Source organism: Urocampus carinirostris, chromosome 6 (assembly GCF_059441175.1).
Source record: "Urocampus carinirostris isolate Australia breed hairy pipefish chromosome 6, RoL_Ucar_1.0, whole genome shotgun sequence".
Classification (NCBI taxonomy): domain Eukaryota; kingdom Metazoa; phylum Chordata; class Actinopteri; order Syngnathiformes; family Syngnathidae; genus Urocampus; species Urocampus carinirostris.
Genome location: NC_142354.1, coordinates 29,199,754 through 29,225,513, shown reverse-complemented (window position 1 = coordinate 29,225,513; position 25,760 = coordinate 29,199,754). Strand labels below are relative to the sequence as shown.

The following is a 25,760-nucleotide window of genomic DNA, read 5'->3' as shown; positions in this document are numbered from 1 at the left end:
CTGCCCACTGCCTGAAGATAGCTGAGATGCACTGCTGCACCCCCGAGACCCTACTGAGGATAAGCGGTGCAGATAATGGATGGATGGATGGATATATATATATATATATATATATATATATATATATGTATATGCGTGAAATAAATAAACATCACACAAGTCTATTTTTGGGGGTGTGCCTTGTAATCCGGGAGCCTTACTGTATAGTGCGAAAAATACATTATGTATATATACAGTATAAGAACAATATTATGAGCAAAACTGCAAGCGGAACATATACTTGTACTTGTAAAGATGATTTATAACAAATCAACCCGTACTTTTGCAATGCTACCTTTCTTTCACCGTGTCATTCCCCAAGCAGAACCACTCTGATTCATTCTGTCAGGACTGCAAACATCATTCATCTACTAGGTGTGCAAAGCAGGAGAGAAAAAACACTCTGGACTGTAAGAGAGACATTAATCTTTTATCTGCAGCCTAACCGTCAAATAAGCACGGCTACATCCCTGCCCACTTGTCTCAAGAAAGGATCCGTTTATCTCGATTTAACTCGCCCACACAAATGGACCACCACTCCGCCTAGCTGATCTTTCAAAAAAAAATGAAAGAGTTCCATTTTACACTTAATTTGTTGGCATCATAACACAAAACAAGAAAATAAAGCAGAAAATGAACGGCTGATCAATAATAAGCTTTGAATACAATTCATGATCTTCAATGCAATGTTACGAAATGAAAACATACTGGGGTCACATGCCCCTGAAGGCCTTCAAATGCTGGTCGTAGTGGTCAGCGATTTCCCGGGCAGTATGGAGTTGCTTTTCACACCAGTTGACGAGAGCTTGCTGCAACATTTGCACTCGAGCGCTCTCAAAGTGCTCAATCTGAAACACGATACGCCACTCTGAAAACTCGAAATCCTTTCCATTTATATATTGGATCAAATTGAGGTGACTCACCTCTTTTTTGGCCACGTCGGAGATGTTATTGAACTCTGTCTCTGCCGCTTTCTTCACCGCCTCTAGCTGTGATCATGAAGATCAAATTGTAATTAGCATGTCTCTCCACCTCAGCCAATTGCTCCCCTTTATTAATGATTGCATTTCCCTTTATTAAGTGAACTATTTGCTCACAGCAAGACAGACTATGTAGCATACCGCAACAATATAAGCAATCTCTGATGACATTGTCGTCCACTATTGGTGATCAAGATGAACCATATTAGAGACAAAATGGGCAAAGCGAGATCAGTCTAACAACGACCAAAAAAAGACTTAAAAAAGATTCCTGAGCAAAAACTGGTATACGGCATAAACAATTTGAAATGATCAAAAGCGTATAACAAAGATGTTTACTAAAATATTTCAATGGGACTATATTCAGGAATTAATACGATTTTTATTTATCATTCCATGTTTTTGCCTACTGTGCAGATTTCCCAGCTGTTAAACATGCTGTGCCTTTATGAGACAACTTGATGATGTCACTGCTGTTCCTATAGACACACGCATTGTCAGTTGAAGTATTTAGTCTTGTGGAAATCATGACGCAACTATCATGGTATGTTTCAGATACTCCACTGAAACCCTTTTATTGTGCACAGTAGTTCTTCATCTCGTAGTTGATTTGAATATTTTTCTTGAGAAAAGAAAAAGGAAAGAACATCAGTCTTTGCTAAGTTCATCGTGTCACTTTGGTTTCGTTAGTATTTAGCACACCTCTGTGGACTTTCGATGTAGAAGCCCCTTGAAGATATAATTTTCCCTAGTTTATTTAAAGGTTAGACCGTTATTTTCCACACTTTCTTACAATGCGGTGTTGTCAGTTAGATGAGGTTTCTTACCTTGAGTTTTGCAAATTTTAGTAACTCGGGGTTGATGGGTATCAATTAGGCAATTAAATTTTGGCAAATTTGTATATTTACAGCAACAAATTTATATTTCCTTAATCCCCTTATTTTCGTAGATTTTTTTTTGTGGAAAATCTTTGTAAAGTGGCATCAAATAGTTTTCATATTTGCTCACTAGATGGTGAGATTTCAACATATTTTTTTGTAAGTAGTACCACTCATGTGCCTCATCGTGAAACTAATAATGCACAAATTAAATCATCAGTTTAAAGCAACAGTGTGTATTATTTGACTACTAGACGTCACTGTATGGTGTAGTGCAACTGAAAATGAGATCTAAACAGTAAATGCAAGTGTACAAACAACACAGAAGTTATCAAAATTTTATTTCTCATTTTTTTAGTTTTTGGGTACCTGTAGGAGCAAAATGGTGGACAATTAAGTCGGCTCCCTTTGCGTGTGGCTCATGTTACGTAACATAGATGATAACCTTTCGTCCTACAATTTTTTAATGCATGTTTTTATACTATTTCATGTATTTTTGCTTATTAACTCAAAACAGTTTTTTTAATACTACAATGGGCTAAAAATACACAGTGTCCCTTTAAGCTAATTTGAAGATTGAATTTCCTGTTACATTTCACATCTGTAACATCTTAGAAGGCAATGTAAATATGTTTAATTCAGAATGGTATACAGATTTAGTCCCCCTCAACCCCAATGTCATTTTTTCCCTGTTATCAAAATGAGAAGCTTAAAAAGTTAAATGTGTGGAATTTGAAACTTTAACTCGCTGCCGCCATCTCCCGGCTTGTGTCATCGTTACAGCCTCTGTATGCTCATTCATGATGCGCATGCAAATGTGTGCATTTGTTTGGGGTTGACATTTGGACTCTACATGAAGAAAGCCTTTTATCACATTCACCATTTTCGTGCTACACAAACAAATAGAAACAAAACAAAAAAAACTGCTGAGACAAGCATGACGTCACTCTCAAGCACCCCCCTTATCAACTATTCCTCCAAACTTACTTGTTCTGCCCTGAACAGCCGCGCTAAAAGTAAAAAAAGATAGTCGAGATGAAAAATAAAGCATAAGGCTTCTTTTAACTCTGTTTGGCATTATTAACACATACTCAATAGAGAAAATATTTAACTTTCAACTTTTTAAGGCACCTCAAACGACTCACCCCACCTTTAATATTCAATAACTTATAATGCGTTCTTTTCTTCTGCAAGAGCAACTCTACTGACACCTCCTGGCCAAACATTGCTATCGTTACTCACAGCGGCCTTCTTGACAGGTTTGGCTTTGTCTGCATTCTTTGTGGCATTTTCCAATTCCACCAGTTTACAAGTTCTTCTGAAAAGCATCTCCTGAAAACGGCATGTGAATTCAACTCTTTGTACAACCCAAGGTAGAATGTGACATACTTTTTCTGCTTCCTGATAGCGTGACTCCAGATCAAGACCAAGCCCGAGGGTGCTTACATCATTCCCGGCCATATTTGTCATACTTTTCTACATGTAAAAGAAAAAAAAACCTTGTTCATTCAATGTAATCATTTTTGCTACCAGAAAAAGAGGACATTTACCTTCATCGTCTCGAAGATGTCTGATAATTTTACACAAATCCTGTATGGATAAAAAAGGGCAGAAGTAGTGGCACATATCTTTTTATCAACTGTTTGCTTGCAAATGTCTCTTTGCTTTCTTGTGACAATGTGGGAATCGGTGCGGTCTTACTTGGAAAAAGCTACTTTGTCGGGATCGTCACCTGATTCCACACACAGATGAAGAGTAGCTGCAAAGTGCCCAAAGGCCACGGCTATTTCTGTGCAAAATACATTGGAGGTTTTGAAGCATGAAAAGTACTGTTAAGATTCATTACAAAACTGTTTTCTTGTGTGTCGTCTGTTAAAAGAAATTGAAAAATTGCAGCACCAAACTTTATTTCACCAAAATGATTTAACTCAAAATAAAACACTGTAAATCAGGCATGGCAAACATACGTCCCACCGGCCGCATCTGGGAAGATATTATCCGACTCGCCGTAAAATTCTGAGTATGTCAAAAAAAGAAGCAAGTCTTTACCTCATTTTTATCAAAAGTTAATAAATATTTTTTTTTAAATTACAAACATCCAACCAGTGTCTGCACCACTTATCCTCAGTAGGGTCGCGGGGGTGCTGGAGCCCATCCCAGCTATCTTCGGGCAGTGGGCAGGGGACACCCTGAACTGGTTGCCATCAAGTCCCAGAGCACACAGGGACAGACAACTCACTCGCTCATTCACACCTAGGGACAATTTGTACCGACCAATTAACCTGACATGGATGTGGGAGGAAACCAGAGTGCCCGGAGGAAATCCACGCAAGCGCGGAGAGAACATGCAAACTCCGCACTGGAAGGCTGGTAGCTGGATTTGAACCCAAGAACTGTCACACGCACGCACTAACCACTGCGCTGCCATAATTACAAACAGTTTATTTCTCAATGCTAGAGAGTACTAAAGGTGTAAAAGAACTGACTTCCAGAAATGGTTCTATCCATGTTTAGGACTACTTTTCTTTGCAAACAGTTGATAAACAATAATAAAAAGAAGCAGCACATGAGGATAACAAAAATACACTTGAATGACACTGTTAAATGTGCTGCTCCTCAGGATTTGACACCTGATATTGATGCACTTGTAAAGGCAAAGAGATGCCAAATTTTAAGGGCCAGTGGCAGCAATTAGACTGCAGGAGTGCAATGTGAGAGCGGCAGAAAAAGCATGATGGCCTGACATTTGTTTGCAGAGATAATTAAAAATACGATTTATCTGGTTTCATGTTAACCATTATATTGTGCCGGATTTTCTCAGCTTCAGTTCACTGCTAAAACTCTTATTTTGTATTGTTTTTTCAAAGGACAGTGAGGCAAGCATATTTTTCTTCATATCTCTCACTTTGTTAAGTGTGGTGAGTTGGTTCAGATATAAAGCTGCATTTAGTCAACTGTTAAAATAAACAATTCGTTAACACATTCAATGCCAAATGTGAAAATATTGTTTTCCATTGCTTGTAAATAAATGTGTTGTGCTTAGAAAAGATCCCTTTCTATCTGTGATTGTAACTTGCTGGGGAGGCTACAAATACAAGTTTAATGATAACGCATGTACTGAAAAACAAAGCTCAATTTTTGGCATTTCGGTTTTTACCGACTAAGAACATAAAGTCTGGATCCAGCCCCCTTACCAAATGAGTTTAACATGCCTGCTTTAAATTAATATCAAATACAGTTGTATATTTGAAATTAATGGCTAAGTCATACTTTGTCCAATTTGGGGCTTTTAGATGGTTTTATTGTGTGAAATCAAAGAAAAAGCAGGTAAAACAAATTACTACGGAACTGAAATGTAACCCAGACTGTTAAAACATGCTGAGGTGAAAAATGGCATTAAGTGATATATTCTATGTTAATGAAATAGGAAGAGAGAGATTTAGCATAAAACAAGTCCATGGCAGGCACATAGATGGCTTTCTAAAAAAAGAAAATTTTTTAAAAAAATCAATATTTTATGATGTAAAACACTATATAATGAAACAAAATAAGAAAATGTGTGTTGTTACATCTAAACTTCAATGTAGCACCAATGGTTATTCATTGATTCAATATGATTCTCACTGTTACAAGCAGTACCTAGCAAGCTTTGTGTAGATATGATTATAATTGTGGTCAATATGGGTAATTATATGTATTTATATACAGTATTTACATACATACACCAAAATAATTTTGTTCAAAATTTGGGCTATCACGCTTGAAGCAGAATGACCAATTTAGGGTCAAATACAGACCCCCCCCAAAATATAATCCAGATTCAATTCGTAAACGTGTGTTGTGATCTTACTTTGCTCACTTAGCACCACATCCAGGAATCTCTGAAGCAAAACAAAATAGACACATTTTGAGAACTGCATTAAGTGAGCGTGAGTTCAGTTGTGTAGCGCCACCAGGCCAGGAGTGTGACTCACATCTGTTGCGTTTTTGGTACTGTTGGTTAAAGTCAAATTGGCGTCCCTTTTAGTTTGAAAAAACTCGTCAACATCCTGCAAATGCCAAACAGGTTGAAATTAGAGAAGAAGAAAAAACATAAACAGTGTGATGGTTGGGATACTGTGGATTCCAGTTGAGGACCTTGTGGCCTTCTTTTCGCATTCCTTCCACAGCTTGACTCAAACGATTGAAAATATTCTTTCTGGCTCTCTGGCGGCCTGGTGGCTGCACATACACAGAAAAAAAAATCAACATTTGTTATTTTTTACTACAAAACAAAATAAATACCGTTTATGTAAGTCCGAACTGTGACCTTTTGTGCGACCTGTAGCACACCATTCGGATTTAAACAGGGCGTGACTAAATATTAATGTAAGATACTTATTTGATACACAAAAAGCAATTATGATGGATAAAAAATATATATATATTGCCAGAAAAAATATAATTTGGACCATCTCTTCAAACACTTTGAGTAAAATAAGAAAATTAAAATAAAATAAAAAAAAAACACCATGAGCAAATTGGTTTGGTAGTTTTTTTTTAATGAGGAAAGTTTTATGGCTCATGAAACTTTTTTTCCTTTGGAGGATAACTATTTAAATTGTAAGTTTTATTTAAGATGTTCTATTTTTTTAATGTGTGTTATATTTTCCTAAATTATTTTCTTCTCATTCTTAAATACTGAAATAAAAAGGGAAGAATTGGGGGAATTATATTGCCACAATTATTTTACTATTTACCTAACATTAGCAAAACTATCAATATAATAAGAAAAAAAACATCTTGCCATTGAGAAAATATGCTTTTGTTTATTTTACCCATTTTAGGTAAGATTTTTCTTATTTACATAAAATGAACATATTATCTTGCCAGGTATCCTTTTTCTGATGATTTTATTTAAATAATGCATTGTTTTTTATTCCAGTGAACAAAATATTCTTGAAATGGGTAGGTAAGTATGTCTGCTGCACAATATGATTACCTTTTCTTATTTTACAATATATTTTTCCTTTAAAAAAAAAAGGAGTGAGTGACCTTTTTAAAAACAAACAACATTCCTCTTCCTAACGCCGTGATGAATGACAATTTTTTACAAGCAAAATTGATTCCTTCCACATTCTGCCCTGTGTCAAGGTCCAACTTATGAACACATCACATGATTTAGTTATGCGTAATTGCACCTTTACAGGTTCTGAAAGCAGAGTTCTTATTTGTCTACTTTGCAGTGTAGGGGGGTGGATATTTTCTGGTAGGTTTCTGCGTCATGACCAGACAAACATCATGTAAAATGCTTAACTATTTTCCAAGGAAAACGCTGTTATGCAGTGGTTAAAAAAACAACAACAACAAAAATATATAATATGAGGTTTTGGTGGGCTTGATGAGGGAGTTCAAAACATTCTTAGTGTCCAATGGTCTATTAAATCTTAAATCCATAACCAATATACATTTGTAAATGATGTCATTCAGTCCAATCTTAATTTGGTCAAATGTTGAGTGCACCACTTTCCTGTTGAAAGTGCTAGAGTCCAATGTAATTCTGTAGCCTTTTTTTTTTGCGGCTGTATTTTCTGTCATTGGAGTTTACAGCAAACGCGTTTTTACTTGGATTTTGTGCAGTGATACTCACTTCAGTGCTGGTAAGAAACACCTCCAAAGCTTTGTTTTTTCTGAGTAGTGTGTGTGCTGCCACCAGGTGGAGAAAGGTCTCCAGTGCTGCGCAGTAAGGCTTCAACTCTCCAAGACCAAGGAAACCTGCAGCAAGGTCCTTAAGGATCAAAACTTTACTCAGGAGAACCAGATGCGTGTTTTCTAAGAATTTTTGATTCAAATATTTCAATCCGATCAATAAAAATAAGTACGATGTTCATTTAACATTCTTTTTTTTTGCCTGGTGAACAGCTGTCCCCGCTTTTAAACACACTGTGCCTTTAATGATGTTGATGCTGTTCCCTTTGACATGGGCATTGACTTTTGAAGTCTTGTGGATACCAGTGCCATGGCATGTCTCAGATTTTCTGCTTTAATTATTTTGTTGTGTGTAATTGACTCTGTAAGTATGCTAGTTTTTCATCCCATAGTTCTGTGGGAATTACTTTCTTGAAAAAAAAAGAGATTACTGCCTTTGTAGTTGACTGTGTAATAGTGATTTTGTTTGTATTTAGTGTGCCCTTCTGGACATCCTATGTAAAAGATCCTTGCAGAGATAATTAGTTGATTCAAAATATCATCAAATTTTTGGGGTAAATATATTATTTTTTTAGCTTGAATTATCATGATTTTGTCACTCACGGATGCCACATATTTGGATGAAATCATTCGGAAAGGTTTATTCATTTTTTAATATTGGACAACATCAAAGTAGATTGCATAGGAAGCTAGTTTGTTATTTTGACTATTATACGTCACTGCTCGATATTTTGACTATTTTGCACTGTTAACATCATTGTCCCTATCAGCCAATCATGTTGCTGTTCTTTGATCTTCACACCCTTTGGAGTGGATCTGCTCTTGTAACCTAGGGGATTTATTAAAAAGAAGGGACTCAAGAAGAGAGCTTTTAGAACAGGTGGGTAATTCTTATTAGGTTTGGGTTTTCCCCCAGTTCTCATTGCATGTTCAAATCCATTGATGTCCTTTCTCCTTATTTGAAGCGTCTACTTAACTATAAACGTAAGGGGTTTTCTCCCATATATTTCAGAGCATTGTCCTGTGTTTCTCACCAAGCTGTCTGACGGATTTTGGTGTTGCAATCATCTGAGCCTTAACAGGAAGTGGAGGAAACTAAGATGAGGAAAAAAAGAAAATTGTTTTAAAGTGACTCATTGTACTCAAAGACAATGTTGCAGCAATTGGTATAAATATCTCAGTGCCTTTTCATGGAAATGGTAATTACACATGCACACATTAAGGGATTAGGAAATAATAACATTGTAACACTGACTATGACTCCTTGTATCCCGTGCACATCCTCCTGAGCAAACAAGTTCTCCTGCAGCCATTCAAAGTCCTCATAGGTCCGGTGCACGTGGTACTCCCCGGTTCCAGATAGCTAACAATACCAGAGACAAAATTGCTTTTTAATCTCAAGTCCGCATGCATCATAATGAGATGCTGGTGCAATAGTCGGTGTTTGTAAAGGTCAGCATTGGTTGACACAGTCAGAATACTGATTTAGCCATATTTATTAGTATTGTTGCAGTTTGCCAAATATTTTAGGATCTAAATTGGCTGTGGCCCACAACCAGCCAGGGCCATCTGGTTCTCAATGCAAAATTGTTTTGCTGAGAAAGGGAAATCTTACTTTCGTACAAAGTAATTGACACTGCCCAGAAAATCATCATCTACCCGGTCTGGTGGACCTTACAACAGTGCCAACATTATAAAGGACAAAGAGGCCACCACCTCTTGGATCTACATCCATCCGGTAGGCGCTACAGACCCATCAAAACAAAAACTAACAGGCTCAGAGTCTGTTTCCTTCCCGGAGCCATCATCATTGTGAACAAGCTTGCCAGACTGAAAAAAGTATAAACAGTATATTGCCTGCTCTATTGTATAGAAAAAGGGGTATTCGTATCTTATTTATCTAATTTTGTTGCTTCTTAACGTTATTGCACTGCTTTTAATTGCACTCTTATTACAACTGAAGACAGTTTCCAATCACTACCTCGTAACTATTTTTGCCTATTCATCCTGACATCCGTTTTATTGTCACGGTTGCCATGGCGCCCAATTGGCCGCGCCTGTGTGGCGCCAGCTGCGGCTCGTTGGGAGATTGGCTTTCTGTCTATATAAAGCTCAGCGCTCTCTTGCGTCGGTTGTCAGCCCGTCAAACAAACTTCTGCCCCACGAGACGTGGGTTCTGACTCGGTCCTCTTTTGCTGTTGGTATTTCAAGTCCGGTATTGTTCCCGTTTATTTTTGTACTGTTTAATTTCGGGTTCCAGTTTTGTTTCCGCCTGTTTTTGTCCTGTTTGTTAGTTTCTCCAGTTTTTGTTCCCGTCTATTTTCGTTATCCTAAATCGTTATCGATCTCGTCGGTCTCTGGCTTCCCATCTTTCCAGGCCAGACCGGCTGCCTAACGTGCATGACTCCCCATTTCCCGTAAAATAAAGGCTTGTGTGAGAACGTCAAGCGATTGGGTCCTGATCCTGTTCTGGTTCTTGACATTTATCTAATCTTGTTGCAAACATTGTTCACAACAATCTTACTAATGACAATAAAGACAATTATTCTAATTTGTTAACATGTCAAAGAGAATGTCACCTAATCACAAAGTGTTGAACGCCCATAAATTTATTAGACAACTTCATTATTGATCCGTCTTTTAGACAAAAAAACATATATATGTTTCGCAATGTCATTTTTATGAACAAACATATTGCATATATTATGTAACTTTACTTTTTTTGTGCTTGTAACATGTTCTACTCAAGTAAGCAAAAAACAAAAAAGAGAACAAATGGCCATGAAGGTAACTCTCTATAACCAGCTCGACCAGCACGGCAAGCAGATGCTCATTTTTTATTTCAATGTCCAGAAAAAAAGAAAAAATAAGCAAAATAAGCAAGAAATTACAAGGTATGCATTTTTCTGCTGCAGTTATGTAATGTTCTTACTTTTTCAGATACAATAAGAAAGGTGAGGCCATCCCCATCTTGCAGCACCTCTGTAACCTTAATGGTGTGACCATGGACACTCAGAGAGGGCCCCTCTTCTTTCACCTCTTCCTGCAAAATCAAAAATAAGTTAGGAGAAACCGTATTCTCCGGACTATGAGGCGCAGCTAAAAACCCTAATTTGGCCAGAAATTTCAAAGTGCGTCTTAAAATCCAGTGTGACTTATATACTGGAACATACTGTGAATGACATTGGAAATGCATAGTCAAAAATAAAGTATACTGCTTACGGTAACTGTTCTGCCTTTGAGAAACATATAAAGTGGTCTTGGAGTGCTTTCTTGTGGTTAAAATGCTCATAGCAAATCCTCTTTTGTTGTTGGTTTGTACAATAATTCTCGCACGGAACTAATGGTGATTGCATGAATAAATGTTTTTGTCTCTGGAAAATAATATCTGTATGGATAGCAAACTAACGGGACATTTTGTACCGTGTATTTGGTTTTACGTTGACCTCAAAGGGGTATGAATAAAAAGCAACTGAAGAAGGAAGTCTTATTATTTGGGGGGTTGTTCACTTGCTGTCTATCTGGTGAAAAGGGGGATACTTTGGATTGAGGACAGGTCTGTGCAGCCCTTTGATACTCCTTGTGATAAAGGGCTATACAAATAAACATGACTTGACACAGTAACCAACTATGAATAAATTATTTTCAGCCATGAGACCAGATATCATAATATTAATTAAAATGTACTTTTTTATGCAACCCTAACTCTTACTGTAATTTTAGTGCACCTTACATAAAAAACTACTTTTGCAGGGTGCGCCTTATAATCCAGTGCACAGGAAATCCGGATGCCACTAAATTATAGAACCAATTCACAACGGCTATTTAGAAACCATCACTGTGCAGACAACCGTCACATGAATCTCAAAAAGGAACTATTTCAGGAACTCACCATCATGGTGAAGCGATGTGTCGGTTCTGCTTCGTTTTTTGCAAGGAGGAACGTTCAACCGTCCGTATTTCCTCAGAGGGTAAAATGTGCATTCAAGCCCGGAGGATCTTCTGTCAACTGGAGCTGCAAATGCTGAGGAGGCACAGGATATCCTTTGGGTCAAAGTGCAAGCTGCCTTGATGAGAAATGGAGCGCAACTGTAGCGGATCTCAAAAGCAAAAGGCAATGTGGAGACAGGAGCGTTAGTCAGTAACTCGGACTTTCGACACACTCACGTGAGAGAAGGGGGCAAAGACTTATAAACCAGTGATGTGTAAAAAGAATACAATTTACCAGAGATCCAGTAAAAGTAGCGATGTGGATGGCTACTGATATAGAGGACTGATCCTCTCATATGTTGAAACAAATGTAGGAATAAACTATGAATATTTCACATATAAATATGTGAGCACATACATAAATCACAGAACGCCTTAATATATAACATAAATGCTATTCATACGTTTATTGGTGCATTTTGTTATTTATTTTGTCATTAATTTCAGTATTTATTACCAGTTTTTGTCAAAAAATTTGGGGTGTATTTGCCTATCATTTTTTTGTTGATTTGTCGTTTATTCGCCATTTATTTTGTTGTTTATTTTATAATTTATTGTGACATGTATTTTGTCATTTGTCATTCATTTATTTCATGTATTTTGTTATTTATTTTGTTATGTATTTAGTCATGTATTTTGTTCATTTGTCATTTATTGCGACTGGTATTTTTTCGTGTATTTGTTCATCTGTCATGTAATGTGGCATCTATTTTTTTGTGTATTTTGTCATATATTTTGATTTGTATTTCGTCGTGTATTTTGACCAGTATTTATCGTGTATTTTGTTATTTACTGCAACGTATATTTTGTCATGTATTTGATTGTGTATCATGTATTTGACTTGTGTATCTTATTGTGACATGTATTTTGTCATTTGGCATTCATTTATTTCATGTATTTTGTTATTTATTTTGTTATGTATTTAGTCATGTATTTTGTTCATTTGTCATTTATTGCGACTGGTATTTTTTCGTGTATTTGTTCATCTGTCATGTAATGTGGCATCTATTTTTTTGTGTATTTTGTCATATATTTTGATTTGTATTTCGTCGTGTATTTTGACCAGTATTTATCGTGTATTTTGTTATTTACTGCAACGTATATTTTGTCATGTATTTGATTGTGTATCATGTATTTGACTTGTGTATCTTATTGTGACATGTATTTTGTCATTTGGCATTCATTTTTTTCATGTGTTCTGTTATTTATTTTGTCATGGATTTAGTCATGTACTTTGTTCATTTTTCATTGATTTAGTTTTGTATTTTGTAATTCATTTTGTCATTCATTGTGACTGGTATTTTTTGTGTATTTGGTCATTTGTCATGTAGGGTGTCATTTATTTTCCTGTGTATTTTGTCATTTGCAATTTATTTTCTTGTGTATTTTGTCATTTACTTTTGACCAGTATTTATCGTGTATTTTGTCATTTATTATGACCTATATTTTGTCATGTATTTTGTTGTGTATCCTGTCATTTATTGTGACATGTGTTTTGTCGTGTATTTTGTAATTTATCGTGAAATGTGTTTTGTTATTTGTCATTAGTTTTTTTGGTGTGTTTTGCCATTCATTTTGTCATGTATTTAGTTGTGTATTTTGTTCAATTGTCATTTAATTAGTCGTGTATTTTGTAATTCATTTTTTCACTTATTGTAACTGGTATTTTTTCGTGAATTTGGTCATTTATCGTGTAATGTGTCATTTATATTTTCATGTATTTTGTCATATATTTTTATGTGTATTTTGTTATTTGTAAATCATTGAGTATTTCGTCACAATTTTCGTCATTTATTTTTTTGTGTATTTTGTCATTTGGCATTTATTTCGTCATTTATTGTGACGCATATTTTGTCCTGTATTTGGTCTTTTTTACGTGTATTTTTTCAGGAAGATTATTTTAGGAAACAATGAAAGGAAGTCATTTTAACAGTATATAATTCTTGCAAAAAAAAAAAACATTCAAAATACCGAGGCACTTCTACTTACAAAGGTTACAAAGTACCGAAATGGGAAAACATTGCCTCTAGTAACAAAGGCATTTCAAGTATACAAAGTCAAAAACACAGTACAGTATGCGCTGCCATTCACTAGTCCTAGAGTTCTTCCTGGCAACCCTGTACATAAGTGTGAATCCAAGCATGCGCTTTAAGTCTCCTTCCCGTTCTGTAATCACCTGGAAATACGGTGCATCTGAATGAATTCCGGCATGCTTTTCGAGTCCCCTTCCCACTCTATAAATAGTCTACCGTATGGTACTGCTATGAAGAACTACCATTCACAATGGGCAAGAGATAATAAAAATGCATGAAAACATACACGGCCGTGCAAGAAGAGTTCAGAGACGACAAGGAGGATGTAGCCATCATTCCATCAGCCTAAATAAAAGACATACTGGCTCAGAATTTGTGGAGAGGAATCACCTAGAAAAAGGGCTGACTGGTCAGGCTATCGCTTCCTGCAATGACGTCGTTCTTGCGCATTTCCGCCAGATTTTCAAAAGCAGATATCATTGGATCAGTTTTTCAAGAACATGAGGCAAAAACACTGCTGAGGACCAGTAAACAAAGAGGGCAGTTAAAAGGTTAATTGATTTATTTATTCCTTTATTCTTTGTCCTTTTATATTATGTGCCTCTATCTAATCTAATTTTAATATGTATTAAAATCTAATTAAACTACTTGAATTTGATGTAATGCAAATTGTAATGTTTCCTTGTGTTATTACTTTGTTACCTTACTGTATTTTTCCTTGGCTTTAAAAAAAACTGAAAGTATTAAGGAATACAGTTTATCAAGTAAAACAAGAAAAATAATATGTGAAATTAGCAAATGTATCTGCTTACAGAAAAAAAAAAACACTGGACTTGAAAAAAATAATTTTCTTTTTTTAATTCACCCTATTTGTAAAGGTGAACAATCTTTATTCTGTGTGAGTGTTGTGGGGCTGGAGCTAATGTTGTTGTTGTTGTTTTTCAAAACGAAATCCCGTAATTTCTTTTCAGCGGTTAAATTGTAAAATCAGCATGGATCATTTTGTAGTTTTGTTTTAGGAAAATTATGTTACATTTATGCTTTTGATTCATAATAGCGTACATGCATTTTATTAAACACTTTTCACATGATATTATTATTTTTTTATTTTAAGCAAAATCAGTCATAACGAGCAAATGAGAAACAAATTATTTTAAATATTAACCTTAAACATCATCCACCTCTGCAACGGCCTGCATGTTCTTATCAGGGTAGGACATAACAGCAAATTTGAGGAGAGCATTTTTTATCTGCACCTCACTTGCTGTTGGATTTCCTAATATTTTTTTACTGGTCATTGCATCAGTTGCATACAGCACTACCAACTTTTTCATATTCTTATTATTTACATACCCTTTGAGACTTTTCGTGATTAATTGGCTAAACAAATAAATGTGACTTGACTTTTTGTTTTTAACGTTTTCTTGAACAGAACGTGTATATACTGTACACTTTCATACAAATATTCCACATTAATGTATTTTACTATTTCAAACAAACTGCAAAACCAATTTGAATTACAGGAAATATATAAAAAACATACCAGGGGGAACAGATACGTTACATAAAAATTGTAATAATTACTTTGTATGACAATACTTACCAAACATCGCGTTTCCTGAGAAACAGAACAAATATGGAATCCAATTTCCTTTTTTTTTTCTGGGTTAAATCTTTAAATATGATAAACATTCGCAATGTGAAAATTATATATAATATGCTTAAGAATCTTCCACCTTGTGTTGAGTCTAAGATGTCATAATTATTTTTCTCTTTTTACTTTTGTTTCTTTAATTATTTAAATTTTTCCCTGTATTTTTGTAGCATTTTATGTTCTTTTGAAATGTGTTAACTATGTTCTTTGAATGTTTAGCGCCATATTTGTTTATAATGATGCTATATTTAATGAAAACTGTTTTCCAAACAGGGCAGAACGGCGGTCCAGTGGTTAGCGCATGTGCAGCACAGTTCTGAGGTCATGAGATCGAGCCTTCCTGTGTGGAGTTTGCATGTTATTCCCATGCTTGCGTGGGTTTCCTCCGGGCACTCCGGTTTCCTCCCACATTCCAAAAACATGCATGTCAGGTTAATTGGCAGGTCCAAATTGTCCCTAGGTGTGAATGAGCTAGTGAGTTGTCTGTCTCTGTGTGCCCTGCTACCCTAATGAGGCTAAGCGGTGTAGATAATGGATGGATTGATGGATGGATGGATGTTTTTCAGACACGTAAATGTTTACAGTTAGTATTAGTTTAATAGCTTCATTAACAAAATGTACTTCTTTAACTTTGCATTTAAAAGTGATGAAAGATGTTTATACCCAGGAATGTAAAATGTATTTATAGTGATAACAAGCTTGGCAATACATGTTTCTTTTGGATTTATTTTGAAAGGATTTATTTTTGATCCTTTCAAAATAGTTAGGAACAATTCCTGATCTTATCAGCTTTAAAATTACAGACATAACATTTTGAACAAGGGAAAGTGCCAAAATGTGTCGCAGTTTCAGGATCCGCAAAACAAAAGATACATTTTAAATCTATAGGTTTACTCTTTTTTTTTTTTTCAAAGTGGAACTTTGAAGGGGTTAATCCTATGATTTTTTTCTTGCACTTTTTTAACAAGTAGCAGTTTGGTAATGAACATTCAAATAATAAAAACATCCTTAAACATTCAGTTGATAAAAACTGCCTTATAAAATAAAAAGCCTTTAGCAAAATATTTGAATTAAGATTTTATCATAATAACAGCGAGGCACTTCATTATATATTTTCACAATGTGAACTTTGGAGGGGTAAATCTTATGAAATGCTTTTTCTTGCACTTTGTTATCAATTAGCAGTTTTGGTTACAGTGGCTCAGTATCAGGCTTGGCGAGTAACGTACTACATGTAACGGCGTTGCATAATCAGGATGTAATATAATTATTAAGTAAGTAATTGTATTCCTTTATAGTTACAGAAAAAGATGTAATCAAATTACAGGTATATTTTGTAAAAAAGTAATACTGGATTACAAATTTATCTAAAATAATTGTTATGTTTCACGCTACAGGGAACAATACTGAAGTCAGGTGTGCGTTACTTTTAACTATTTTTATTATTTCCCTCGTTCGCATTAGTTTTGTTCACACTCAGCTTGTCAGGTCGTGGCGCTCTTTCCGCCGTCTGATTCATTTCACACACACGCAGGACACTCAGAATCCCCCTCCATTTCCACCCACACAGCTACTCAAGGTGCCTGAGTACAATGACCATAAAGATTGCAACGCTAACAGAAAAGTTCCATGTAATTAAAGTGCAACATACAGACAACATAAATAAACATGTGTGAATAAATAAATTAACATGAAATGAGAAGATGAATGTCAATTTAATGCCTGGGAGCATGTGCCCTACCCCACAACATCCATTCAGTCACTTCATGCACTCGTTCAAATGTGACTTACATTTACATATAGTACAAACAATGCATTCAGAGAGGAATTGTGTCCATTATAATATTAATAACTGACACTACAAAGACAGAGAGATGAAAAGTAGTCCCAGTGTGTGTTTGAAATTTAGAAAGTGAACACTTTGTGTGTTTGAAACAATATTGGTTTCTTAATGTGCTCTAATAGTAAACTTAAATACTGTAAAGCATATCTTATTCGCTATGTGAAAGAGGGTTTTATTTTTGCTCAATATACTATATTACGTGGTTTGAACACACATGTACACTTTTTTTCTTGGACTACAAGCAGGGAGGTTGAAAGAAAGGAAATCACCAGGCCCCGATAAACTCTCAGTGTGCTTCTCAACTTGCCCCTGTCTTTACTGGTATTTTCAATTGGTCTTTGAGTTCTGCTACTGTACCCTCGTGTTGGTAGCGCGCTACAATTGTACCGGTCCCGAAGAAGGACAATGTCTCATGTTTGAACGATTATAGACCCATACCACTCACGTCTGTGATCATTAAAACTTTCGAGAAGATCGTATTGAAATTCATGAAGTCCTTTCTACCATCAAATTTAGATCCGTACCAATTCGCGTATCGTGCTAATAGAAGTGTAGATGATGCCATTTCATTTTGTATTCATGAAATTCTAAGTCATCGTGAGCATAGGAATTCATATGTTAGGGTTTTATTCATAGATTTTAGTTCGGCTTTCAACTCTATCATTCCTTTTAAACTGCATTTTAAACCTCATCATGACCTCAATTTTCCCGTTTTACCATCAAATTGCATTTTAGATTTCCTTCTCAATTAAGAACAGTCCGTTCGCATTGGTGAGAAAGGTTCATGTTCTATTGTCCCCAACACTGGTACGCCTCAGGGCTGTCCATTGTCTCCAACTTTGTTTTCCCTATTCACACATTATTGTCAACCCAATTCTGACCATTCACTATTCGCTAAATATGCAGATGACACCACGGTTACTGGCTTTATTTCAAATAGAGACGAAACTGAATACCGAGCAGAAATTGATTCACTTTCCACCTGGTGTCATGAGAGTAATCTGTTATTGAATGTAGGTAAAACTAAGAAGATGATAGTAGAATTCCGTACTAAGCCTCCCCCGCATGTGCCACTGTCAATTAATGGTAGTGAGGTGGAACTGGTCCATTCATTCAAGTTTCTGGGTACTTACTTGTCAGCTGACCTCACATGGGCTGTCAATGCTACTGATATTCTAAAGTCAGCCAGACAAAGGCTGTACTTCCTTTGTCAACTCAAATCATTTGGAGTCCGTCATCTCCATTCTAGTCAATTTTTATCGTGCTATCATTGAATCCGTTTTAACTAGGTCAATCACAGTTTGGTTTAGTCGCGTCAATCAGAAAGAATTGTCAAAGATGGAATCAGTAGTGAGGACCGCAGAGGAAATAATAGGTACTGGCCTCCCGTCCCTGCAAAGTATCTACATCGATTGAACTAGAAAACGGACACTAAAAATTATAGACGATCCCAGTCACCCTGCTTGCAGGTACTTTGATTACCTGCCGTCAGGTCGCCGTCTTCGCTCCATAGCGAGCAACACTTCACGTCTTAAAGAGAGTTTTTACCCTTCCGCTATCCGTATGTTCAACGGGAATTGATTTATGTTAATTATGTATAGTATTATTATGCCAACGGCGTTCCTCCGACCTATTCTACTCTAGTCTTGTTATTTACATATTCTTTCTTTTTAAACTATTCTATATAATTACCTTGTATTATACCCTACAATATCTTTTTTACTCTATTCTTTTCATTTGTTTAATCTATTATTTTATCATTATTGAGTGTTCGCGTGCCAAATGATTTCTTGTATATATCATGTTTATGGTTTATACTGGCTGAATAAATAAATACAATACAATACAACTACCTGATCTTGGAGTCCTCCATTTTTTCCCAACGTTATATTGGTAGTTTATCTTAAACAGAATTTAGTCATTATATTAAGGCTTGGTTTACTTTGTCTTTTATTGGCATATTTGGTATTGGAGTAATTTAAAAGTAATAGTTACATTACTGCAATATTATGGTATTCGTTACTGCTTGCAATTTTTAACAGTCAATTAGTAACTGTATCGGATTACATTTCTAAAGTAACCTTTCAACCCTGCTCGGAATGCTGTCGGTAGAAATATCAAAGCCTTTTACGCCACCTACGCAAATGTATTTTAGAGCAGTCTCTTTTATTCGTGCCACTAGGAGCCAGTAACGTAACGCCCACGGAATACATGGAAACCGCAGAAGAAGAGCTTTCTTGTTGGGTTTGCTGACGGAAATATGGTAAACAAAATAGCCTCAAACTCCGATTCAGCTATTTCACTGTCCATTTTTTTAATGTTAGTCTTCGTGTACTGAATTTAATACCTTTTGTCGGAGGAGAGATATTCAAGCATTTATTTGGTAAGATAATATTCATACATGTCAAGTTAGCTACTAGCTAAGATTTACAGATTGATGCTAGCTAAACTAGCTAGCACCAATCTGCCTTCAATGTTAATTCTACGAGATAACATGAGTTGCATGTATGTTACATTGCAGTTCACTAGAATTGTAATGTTCCTGAATTTTTAATACCTGCCTTTGTTAATTTTCCCCCAGCGTATGATAGCATTATGCTGTGACCGGTTCGGATTGAGCGAGGCCTGCCATCATTTTCTTATTTGTAATATTTTTACCTTAGTTAGATTGTATGTGGTTTCAGGTGGACTCCAGATTAGAGGTAGCCTCATGAGCAATGACAGTCAAGTAGTTTGTGCATTCGACACAATGCAACTGTGAATTGTTGATCTGCACTGATTAAGGGCATAAAATGCACGTGAAAACTTCTGGCTCTTAATTATACCTGTTGTTCTCGCGCGATCTGCAGTAAAGCAATTCTTATAGGCGAGTAACCTGCTAAGGTACACAATAACAGCGAGTTTTTAAATATTTAATTGTAATGTTGCGTGCCTGGAAAGAAATCGTTGCTTTGTGAATATTAACTTTCACTAAAACAAGCGGCACTTATTCGACAGATTCTCCTGAATCCAAGGCAGTAAGAACAACGTTGTTCTTATTACTTAAAATAACAAGTTTAAAAATAATCGATTTATCTTTTTGATAATACATTGTGCATCAAATTTTACCTGCCAGGGTAGAGAAACAAGTTAAGCAACTTGATCACTAAACGTAAAGTGCCTTGAGAACAACAATCGTCTTAATTAAAATAGATTTACTGTATCTTGATATGTGATCAAAACATTGGAGAATGATTTTGACTATTTAGCCTGAAATTGAACAGGGTTCCCGCGGATCCTTTGAGAGAGCTATGTGTTTCAGATGTAAAGTTTTCAACTGGATCTAAATGTGATGTAGAAAAATAAATGCATGAACATGTGTTAAAAATTACCTCTAATCACTATGTTATTTTTCTGTTTGTTTTAATGTTGTTGTTTTTTTTGTCGACTTAGTCCTAAATTTGATTTCAAAAGGCATTAAAAAGTATTGAATTTAACTAGCCCTAAGCTGTAGAAGCGCTGTTGAAGAACATAAGCAGTATCTTTTACTGGGCAATGCCGATTTGCAAACCAAGGGGGTCTATTAACACCTTAACTATTTTGTAAAATACGCCAAAATCCCAATCTGAGTCTTGACCAAAGTAAATTGAATGCTGTTCTTGAACTGTTTGGAGAATATAGACAGATTGTTTTGGTCTCTTTTGAAAGGTAAATTCTGAAGTTTGTCGCAAACTGAAGTAATCGCTGCATGTGCTACTATTTTTGAGTAATCTAAGTTGTAACACACAGAAATATCATATTTTTATTCACATTTTTTTGCCATCACTTGCCTGCAGAAGAGTGTGGTTTGGGACAATAGCTTGAAGCCTTACCTGGTCCCAGGTCATTTGATCGCAAACTGAAAAACTAAACATTGTATTTGACACATTTTTCTAAATGTGTTTTCTAGTGTTCCAAAAATGTCCATTTGGAGACGACCATTTTACAGCTCTAAAACCTCTGAAACCGTGTATTTTACTTTGGCCAATTTTTAGACATTGTGCAAGAGTTGTGCACGCTTGCATGTGGTAATCGCATGTAAAAATGGATCCTGCGTTGCATTACGCTTGTTTATTTTTGGTTCTGATTTGAATAAACCCAGAGAAAATGGCATTAAATTACTATGGGAATTTCATTGGCTAACCAATGCGTCGATCATTATTTGAATTGGTCGTTCCTGACTGAAGATTTTTGAAGCCAAAGTAGGTAATTTCCTTTTCTCAATGCAGGCTAAGGACTGGGAAAAAAATCTTTGAATTGGTGGAGAGTGGTATCAATCTAAAAGTTAGAGGCGAACAGCCATATTGGCAATCCTTTCACAGCTTTGTTTACTTCTAAAACGGAATAATTGGTCAAACAATGCAAAAATGTTTTTGGGTTAATTTTTTTATCTGTCGGCATCATGGTGTGTTTTGGAATAAATGTTTCACACGGTCGTATTTACTGGAATGCCGTGAATGTAACGACACCATCTTTGCGTAAGATCATGTCATCAAATGAATCAGAATATCAGAATACTATAGGTGAGCTATTCCGGATTTATAGTCTTAAGTATTTTGTTTCAGACTGATTGTGATGTCTTTGTGATTAGTACATTTAGAAATATTTAACCCCAAGAGTTAAGGGTTCCCGATGATATGTGGAATGCCATGTTTCAGTGAATGGTGATCTCGTGAAGCCACGTCTTTGTTTCTCAACAGTCTGACGGCCCGTTGGCAGAGTGTTAAGTGGTTAAACAAATACAAGAGAAACATAATAATAATAATTTTTAGATCGAAATATCTGAACTGAAAGCTCCATTTTTATTATTTCAAATGTTACATTATTACCATTTTCATATATTTACATGTATTATCATTGGTCCACAACATTTATTGAAAGTAAATTAGTGTTTCCCCTTTTGTGCTTTGCTAAGAACTGTGACAGGACAGTTTATGAATTGTATTAATTCTTTCCAAATTTATTAAAAAGCAAATTACATTTTGAATATTTGTTTGCAGGGAAAATCTCTCAGTGCCAGTAAAAGATCACCAAGGCATTGTCGACATCCTACACATGAGTGCTGCATTCTCTTGGAGCTGGTCCCATCGTCATGCCTGATCGGGACGGCTCCTATCTTTCTGGAGCTGGTGGTAGTGGCGGCAGTCTGAGCGAGGAGGTGGTGGCTGGTTCCGCTTGCACCACGGACAGTAGAGGAAGCTCGCTGGCTGGCATCGCCGGCATGGGAGGAGGCGGAGCGCTCGGAAACGGTTGCGGGATTGGAGGAGCCGGCATGCACGGATTCGGACTAACAACTGACGGCGTATGCAGAGATTTTATTCGCAATGTCTGTAAACGGGGGAAGCGATGTCGCTTCAAGCATCCCGATGTCAATGAGGTCCCGGACTTTGGCGTGCAGAAGAACGAATTCATCTTTTGCCACGATCACCAGAATAAAGAGTGCGTGCGTTCCACCTGCCGCTTCGTTCACGGATCCAAAGAGGACGAAGACTATTATAAGAAAAACGGGGAGCTCCCGCTGGCACTGAGGGGAAAGGTCGCAGCACGACTTGGTCTCTCGCTCACCGAAATGCCGTGGAGCAGGGGGGAGGTCCCCATTTGCAGAGATTTTTTGAAAGGCGAGTGTCAGAGGGGCAATAAGTGTAAGTTTCGCCATGTCCAAAAAGAGTACGAACCTGCAAGGATTGGAATGCCCGGTGTGATTGGACCCTGCGCGAGTGGGATTGTGAATCCCGTAAGCAGCATAGGTGCAGGAGTGGGCACAGGACTAAGCTGCGGGGGGATTCCTGGCTTCACTGGAGCTGTGGGAGCAAATAATATGATGGGTGTGGGCTGCCCAAGTTTAGCCGCCTCTAACCTCACAGGGGCTATCGGCCCACCAGGCGTAGGCAGCTGCCTAGCAATAGGCCCCCCGGGACAACGGCGTTTCGATAGGACAATGGTGCCGGGATATGAGACCCAGCTCGAGAGTGGGCTCTTTGATTCGGCTACCCTGGACATTTCCCTGGACCAGGCGGCGCTCCAGATTAAGAGGCGGCGATTGGAGGGCCTGCGGTTGGCTGACGCTAGCATTAGCGCCCCCTACGAGCTCGGCATGCAGGCAACCGCTACGCCCGCCTTGCCCATGCGTCCTCTGGAGTACAGGTTCTTGGAGGAGGAAAACAACCTGCTGAGGAAGAGGGTGGAAGAGTTGAAGAAACAGGTTAGAACAAAAACATTCTGAAACATGTATTTCAAAATAGAGATTAAAAACCATGGAAAAATAATAACTATGCCGCCCCCACAAAATATGTACATAATGCCTAAATGTTTATTTGAATTTCCCTTCGGGGATGAATAAAGTATCTATCTATCTATCTATTTAAAACTGCCATCTCAGAGTCACAGCCTAGTGGCCACCTGCTACCCGCGGGATGGTTAAATGCCCCCGTCTTAATATGAAAGATAATGGTACCTTGTGTATTACTGACCAATAGTGCAACCAAAAAACGGGTGCTACAAAGCATAAAGGGGGAAAAAACTACAGAGACTCAAAGTGAACAAATAGCACCTTGTTAGATTTAAGAAGATAAATATGAAGAAAAAAAATAAAATTGGGGGGAAATGAAAGAAAAAAAATCAAGGAAAGAAAAGGAGAAAAAAAGAACAAAAAGGAAAATGCAAGAAAAGACAAAATCAGGATTTTGTGTTTTAGGGGGTAGGAAGATAGCTGGGAATTAAGTCATCTCCCTTTATGTGGGCTTCAAGGGACAAATAAACACATTTCTCGACCTACAAGTGATGAAAAACACACATTTATATGATAATTCATGTATTTTGCTTATTATTCAAATCCATCCATTATCTGAACCGCTTCTCCTCAGTAAGGTCCCTGGATCCCATCCCAGCTATCTTCAGCAGTGGGCAGGGGACACCCTGAACTGGTTTCCAACAAGTCGCAGGGCACACAGACAACTCACTTGCTCATTCACACCTAGGGACAATAAAGCTGACATGAATGTTTCTGGAATGTGGGAGATGTAAACCCCCGCAAGTACGGGGAGAACATGAAAACTACACCGGAAGGCTGGTAGCTGGATTTGATCCCATGACCTCAGAAGTGTGTCGCGGATGCGCTAACCATTCATCCGTCGTGCTGCCCTATTATTCAAATCAATGCAGGTTGTTTTGTTTTTTTTACCACTAGAAGGTGCTTAATAATACACAATGTCCCTTTTTAATAGCAGCTTTAACTCAACAGTTAAAACTTTAACTTGTAACGCCTGTAGTTTCATTCAATGGTAGTTGAAGTTGAGTATAAGCCACTTTATAGCCTTAATTTTGAGTTAAAGCAGCTTTAACTCGGGGTTTACTCAATTTACTCTGTAGTTAAAACTACAACTTTGACAGCACTAGTTTTATGCAATATATTTTTTAAATCTAGCAGTAAATTAGCTTTACAATAATTTAAATAAAATGTTTTCAGATTCATTGATTAATACGAATGTTTATTTGGTTTCAGCTGTGTGTCAGTACAAATACCAAAATTATGTACTTGTGCGCTGATTAATTTTTTTAATTGGAAACCTGCAAAGGAGATTATCCCAGATTGTTATTTTAATTTATCATTTACAGATGCACCTTGTTTTGACCCTTATGCAACATTTACATCATTGTCACTATCGTCCAATCATGTTTCTGTTCTACGATACTTTCCTTTATGAGGAGATCGGCTTTGTAACTTAGGACATTTAATAAAAAGAAAGGGCTCATGGGGAGGTCTTAAGAACGGGTAGAAATTCCTCATCTGAAGGCTTCTATTCTTGTCCTTTTTCCAGGTTCAAAATCCATTGATGTCCTTTCTCTATTTCCAGCAAAGTTTTAACTCCTCATTTGATTTGTCCTCCTCAGGTCTCTAGCCTCATTGCCACCAACGAAATCCTCCTGGAGCAAAATGCCCAATTTCGAAGTCAACCTAAAGTGATGACACTTTCCACCACGCCGGCCCCCTCTGAGCAAACCTTGTCAGCCCCCGTAGGCGCGGTCAGCTCATATAACCACAGCATCGCCCAGACGCACACCACCCTGAGCAGCACCGGGCTGCAGCCTCGGCCCGTCACCCAGCAGGATCTGGTAGCGCCGACCGGTGCTCCATCGGCGCAGCCCACTAACGCTGCGCCACCCACAGCGCCGCCACCGCACCTTAACCCTGAAATCACGCCTCTTTCGGCCGCTCTGGCGCAGACCATCGCGCAGGGTATGGCGCCGCCCGTCTCGATGGCGCCAGTTGCCGTCTCGGTGGCGCCTGTTGCCGTATCCATGACGCAACCTCTGCCGGGCATCACCATGAGCCACGCCACCACGCCCATGGTGTCCTACCCTATCGCTAGCCAGAGCATGAGGATCACCACACTACCTCACATAACCTGAAAACATCACGCTCTATTTTGCCAAACTGAGAACAGTCATGTAACAAAACAAGACTAAAAATTGTTTTATCACAAGAATAGAGTAAAAAAGATGTATCCTAAGAACTAAATGCGCTTGTTGTTTTGTTTGATCATCCAGCAAGTTGTATCTATTATTATTGCCATAGTGCTTTGAGTTTGACTTTAATTTTTGAACTGAAGAAATTATACTTGCTCATTTAACAGTGAA

General features: G+C 37.2%; 2 protein-coding genes across 5 annotated transcripts in view; one reads left to right on the top strand and one right to left on the bottom strand.

Moving 5' to 3' along the window:
• The window catches only part of LOC148364523 (sorting nexin-6), a 22,913-nt gene extending 3,001 nt beyond the window's left edge, over nucleotides 1–19,912 (bottom strand). Inside the window, exons 1-15 of one of the 2 annotated variants that reach the window (XM_088338663.1) lie at nucleotides 19,764–19,912; nucleotides 11,478–11,609; nucleotides 10,518–10,628; nucleotides 8,841–8,948; nucleotides 8,620–8,680; nucleotides 7,527–7,651; nucleotides 6,035–6,118; nucleotides 5,872–5,946; nucleotides 5,748–5,778; nucleotides 3,599–3,686; nucleotides 3,448–3,487; nucleotides 3,287–3,373; nucleotides 3,140–3,229; nucleotides 963–1,028; nucleotides 748–887 (exon numbers count right to left, since the gene is read on the bottom strand). In XM_088338663.1, coding sequence (XP_088194789.1) covers nucleotides 753–887; nucleotides 963–1,028; nucleotides 3,140–3,229; nucleotides 3,287–3,373; nucleotides 3,448–3,487; nucleotides 3,599–3,686; nucleotides 5,748–5,778; nucleotides 5,872–5,946; nucleotides 6,035–6,118; nucleotides 7,527–7,651; nucleotides 8,620–8,680; nucleotides 8,841–8,948; nucleotides 10,518–10,628; nucleotides 11,478–11,483 — 1,107 coding nt within the window. In that variant the 5' untranslated portion in view covers nucleotides 11,484–11,609; nucleotides 19,764–19,912 and the 3' untranslated portion in view covers nucleotides 748–752. Of the gene's footprint in view, nucleotides 1–448; nucleotides 888–962; nucleotides 1,029–3,139; nucleotides 3,230–3,286; nucleotides 3,374–3,447; nucleotides 3,488–3,598; nucleotides 3,687–5,747; nucleotides 5,779–5,871; nucleotides 5,947–6,034; nucleotides 6,119–7,526; nucleotides 7,652–8,619; nucleotides 8,681–8,840; nucleotides 8,949–10,517; nucleotides 10,629–11,477; nucleotides 11,610–19,763 lie in introns of those variants that run through there. The other variant, XM_088338662.1, reaches the window with a different exon arrangement.
• zc3h10 (zinc finger CCCH-type containing 10) lies at nucleotides 19,269–25,760 on the top strand. Of its 3 annotated transcripts, none has more exons than XM_088338660.1 (3): nucleotides 19,269–19,368; nucleotides 22,124–23,325; nucleotides 25,014–25,760. In XM_088338660.1, the coding sequence occupies exons 2-3, from the start codon at nucleotides 22,216–22,218 to the stop codon at nucleotides 25,530–25,532; spliced, it is 1,629 nt and encodes a 542-aa protein (XP_088194786.1). In that variant the 5' UTR covers nucleotides 19,269–19,368; nucleotides 22,124–22,215; the 3' UTR covers nucleotides 25,533–25,760. The 3 variants fall into 3 exon arrangements, with proteins under 3 accessions (XP_088194786.1, XP_088194785.1, XP_088194787.1); XM_088338659.1 differs by having other exon boundaries at nucleotides 19,314–19,488; XM_088338661.1 differs by lacking the exon at nucleotides 19,269–19,368 and adding an exon at nucleotides 19,931–19,988.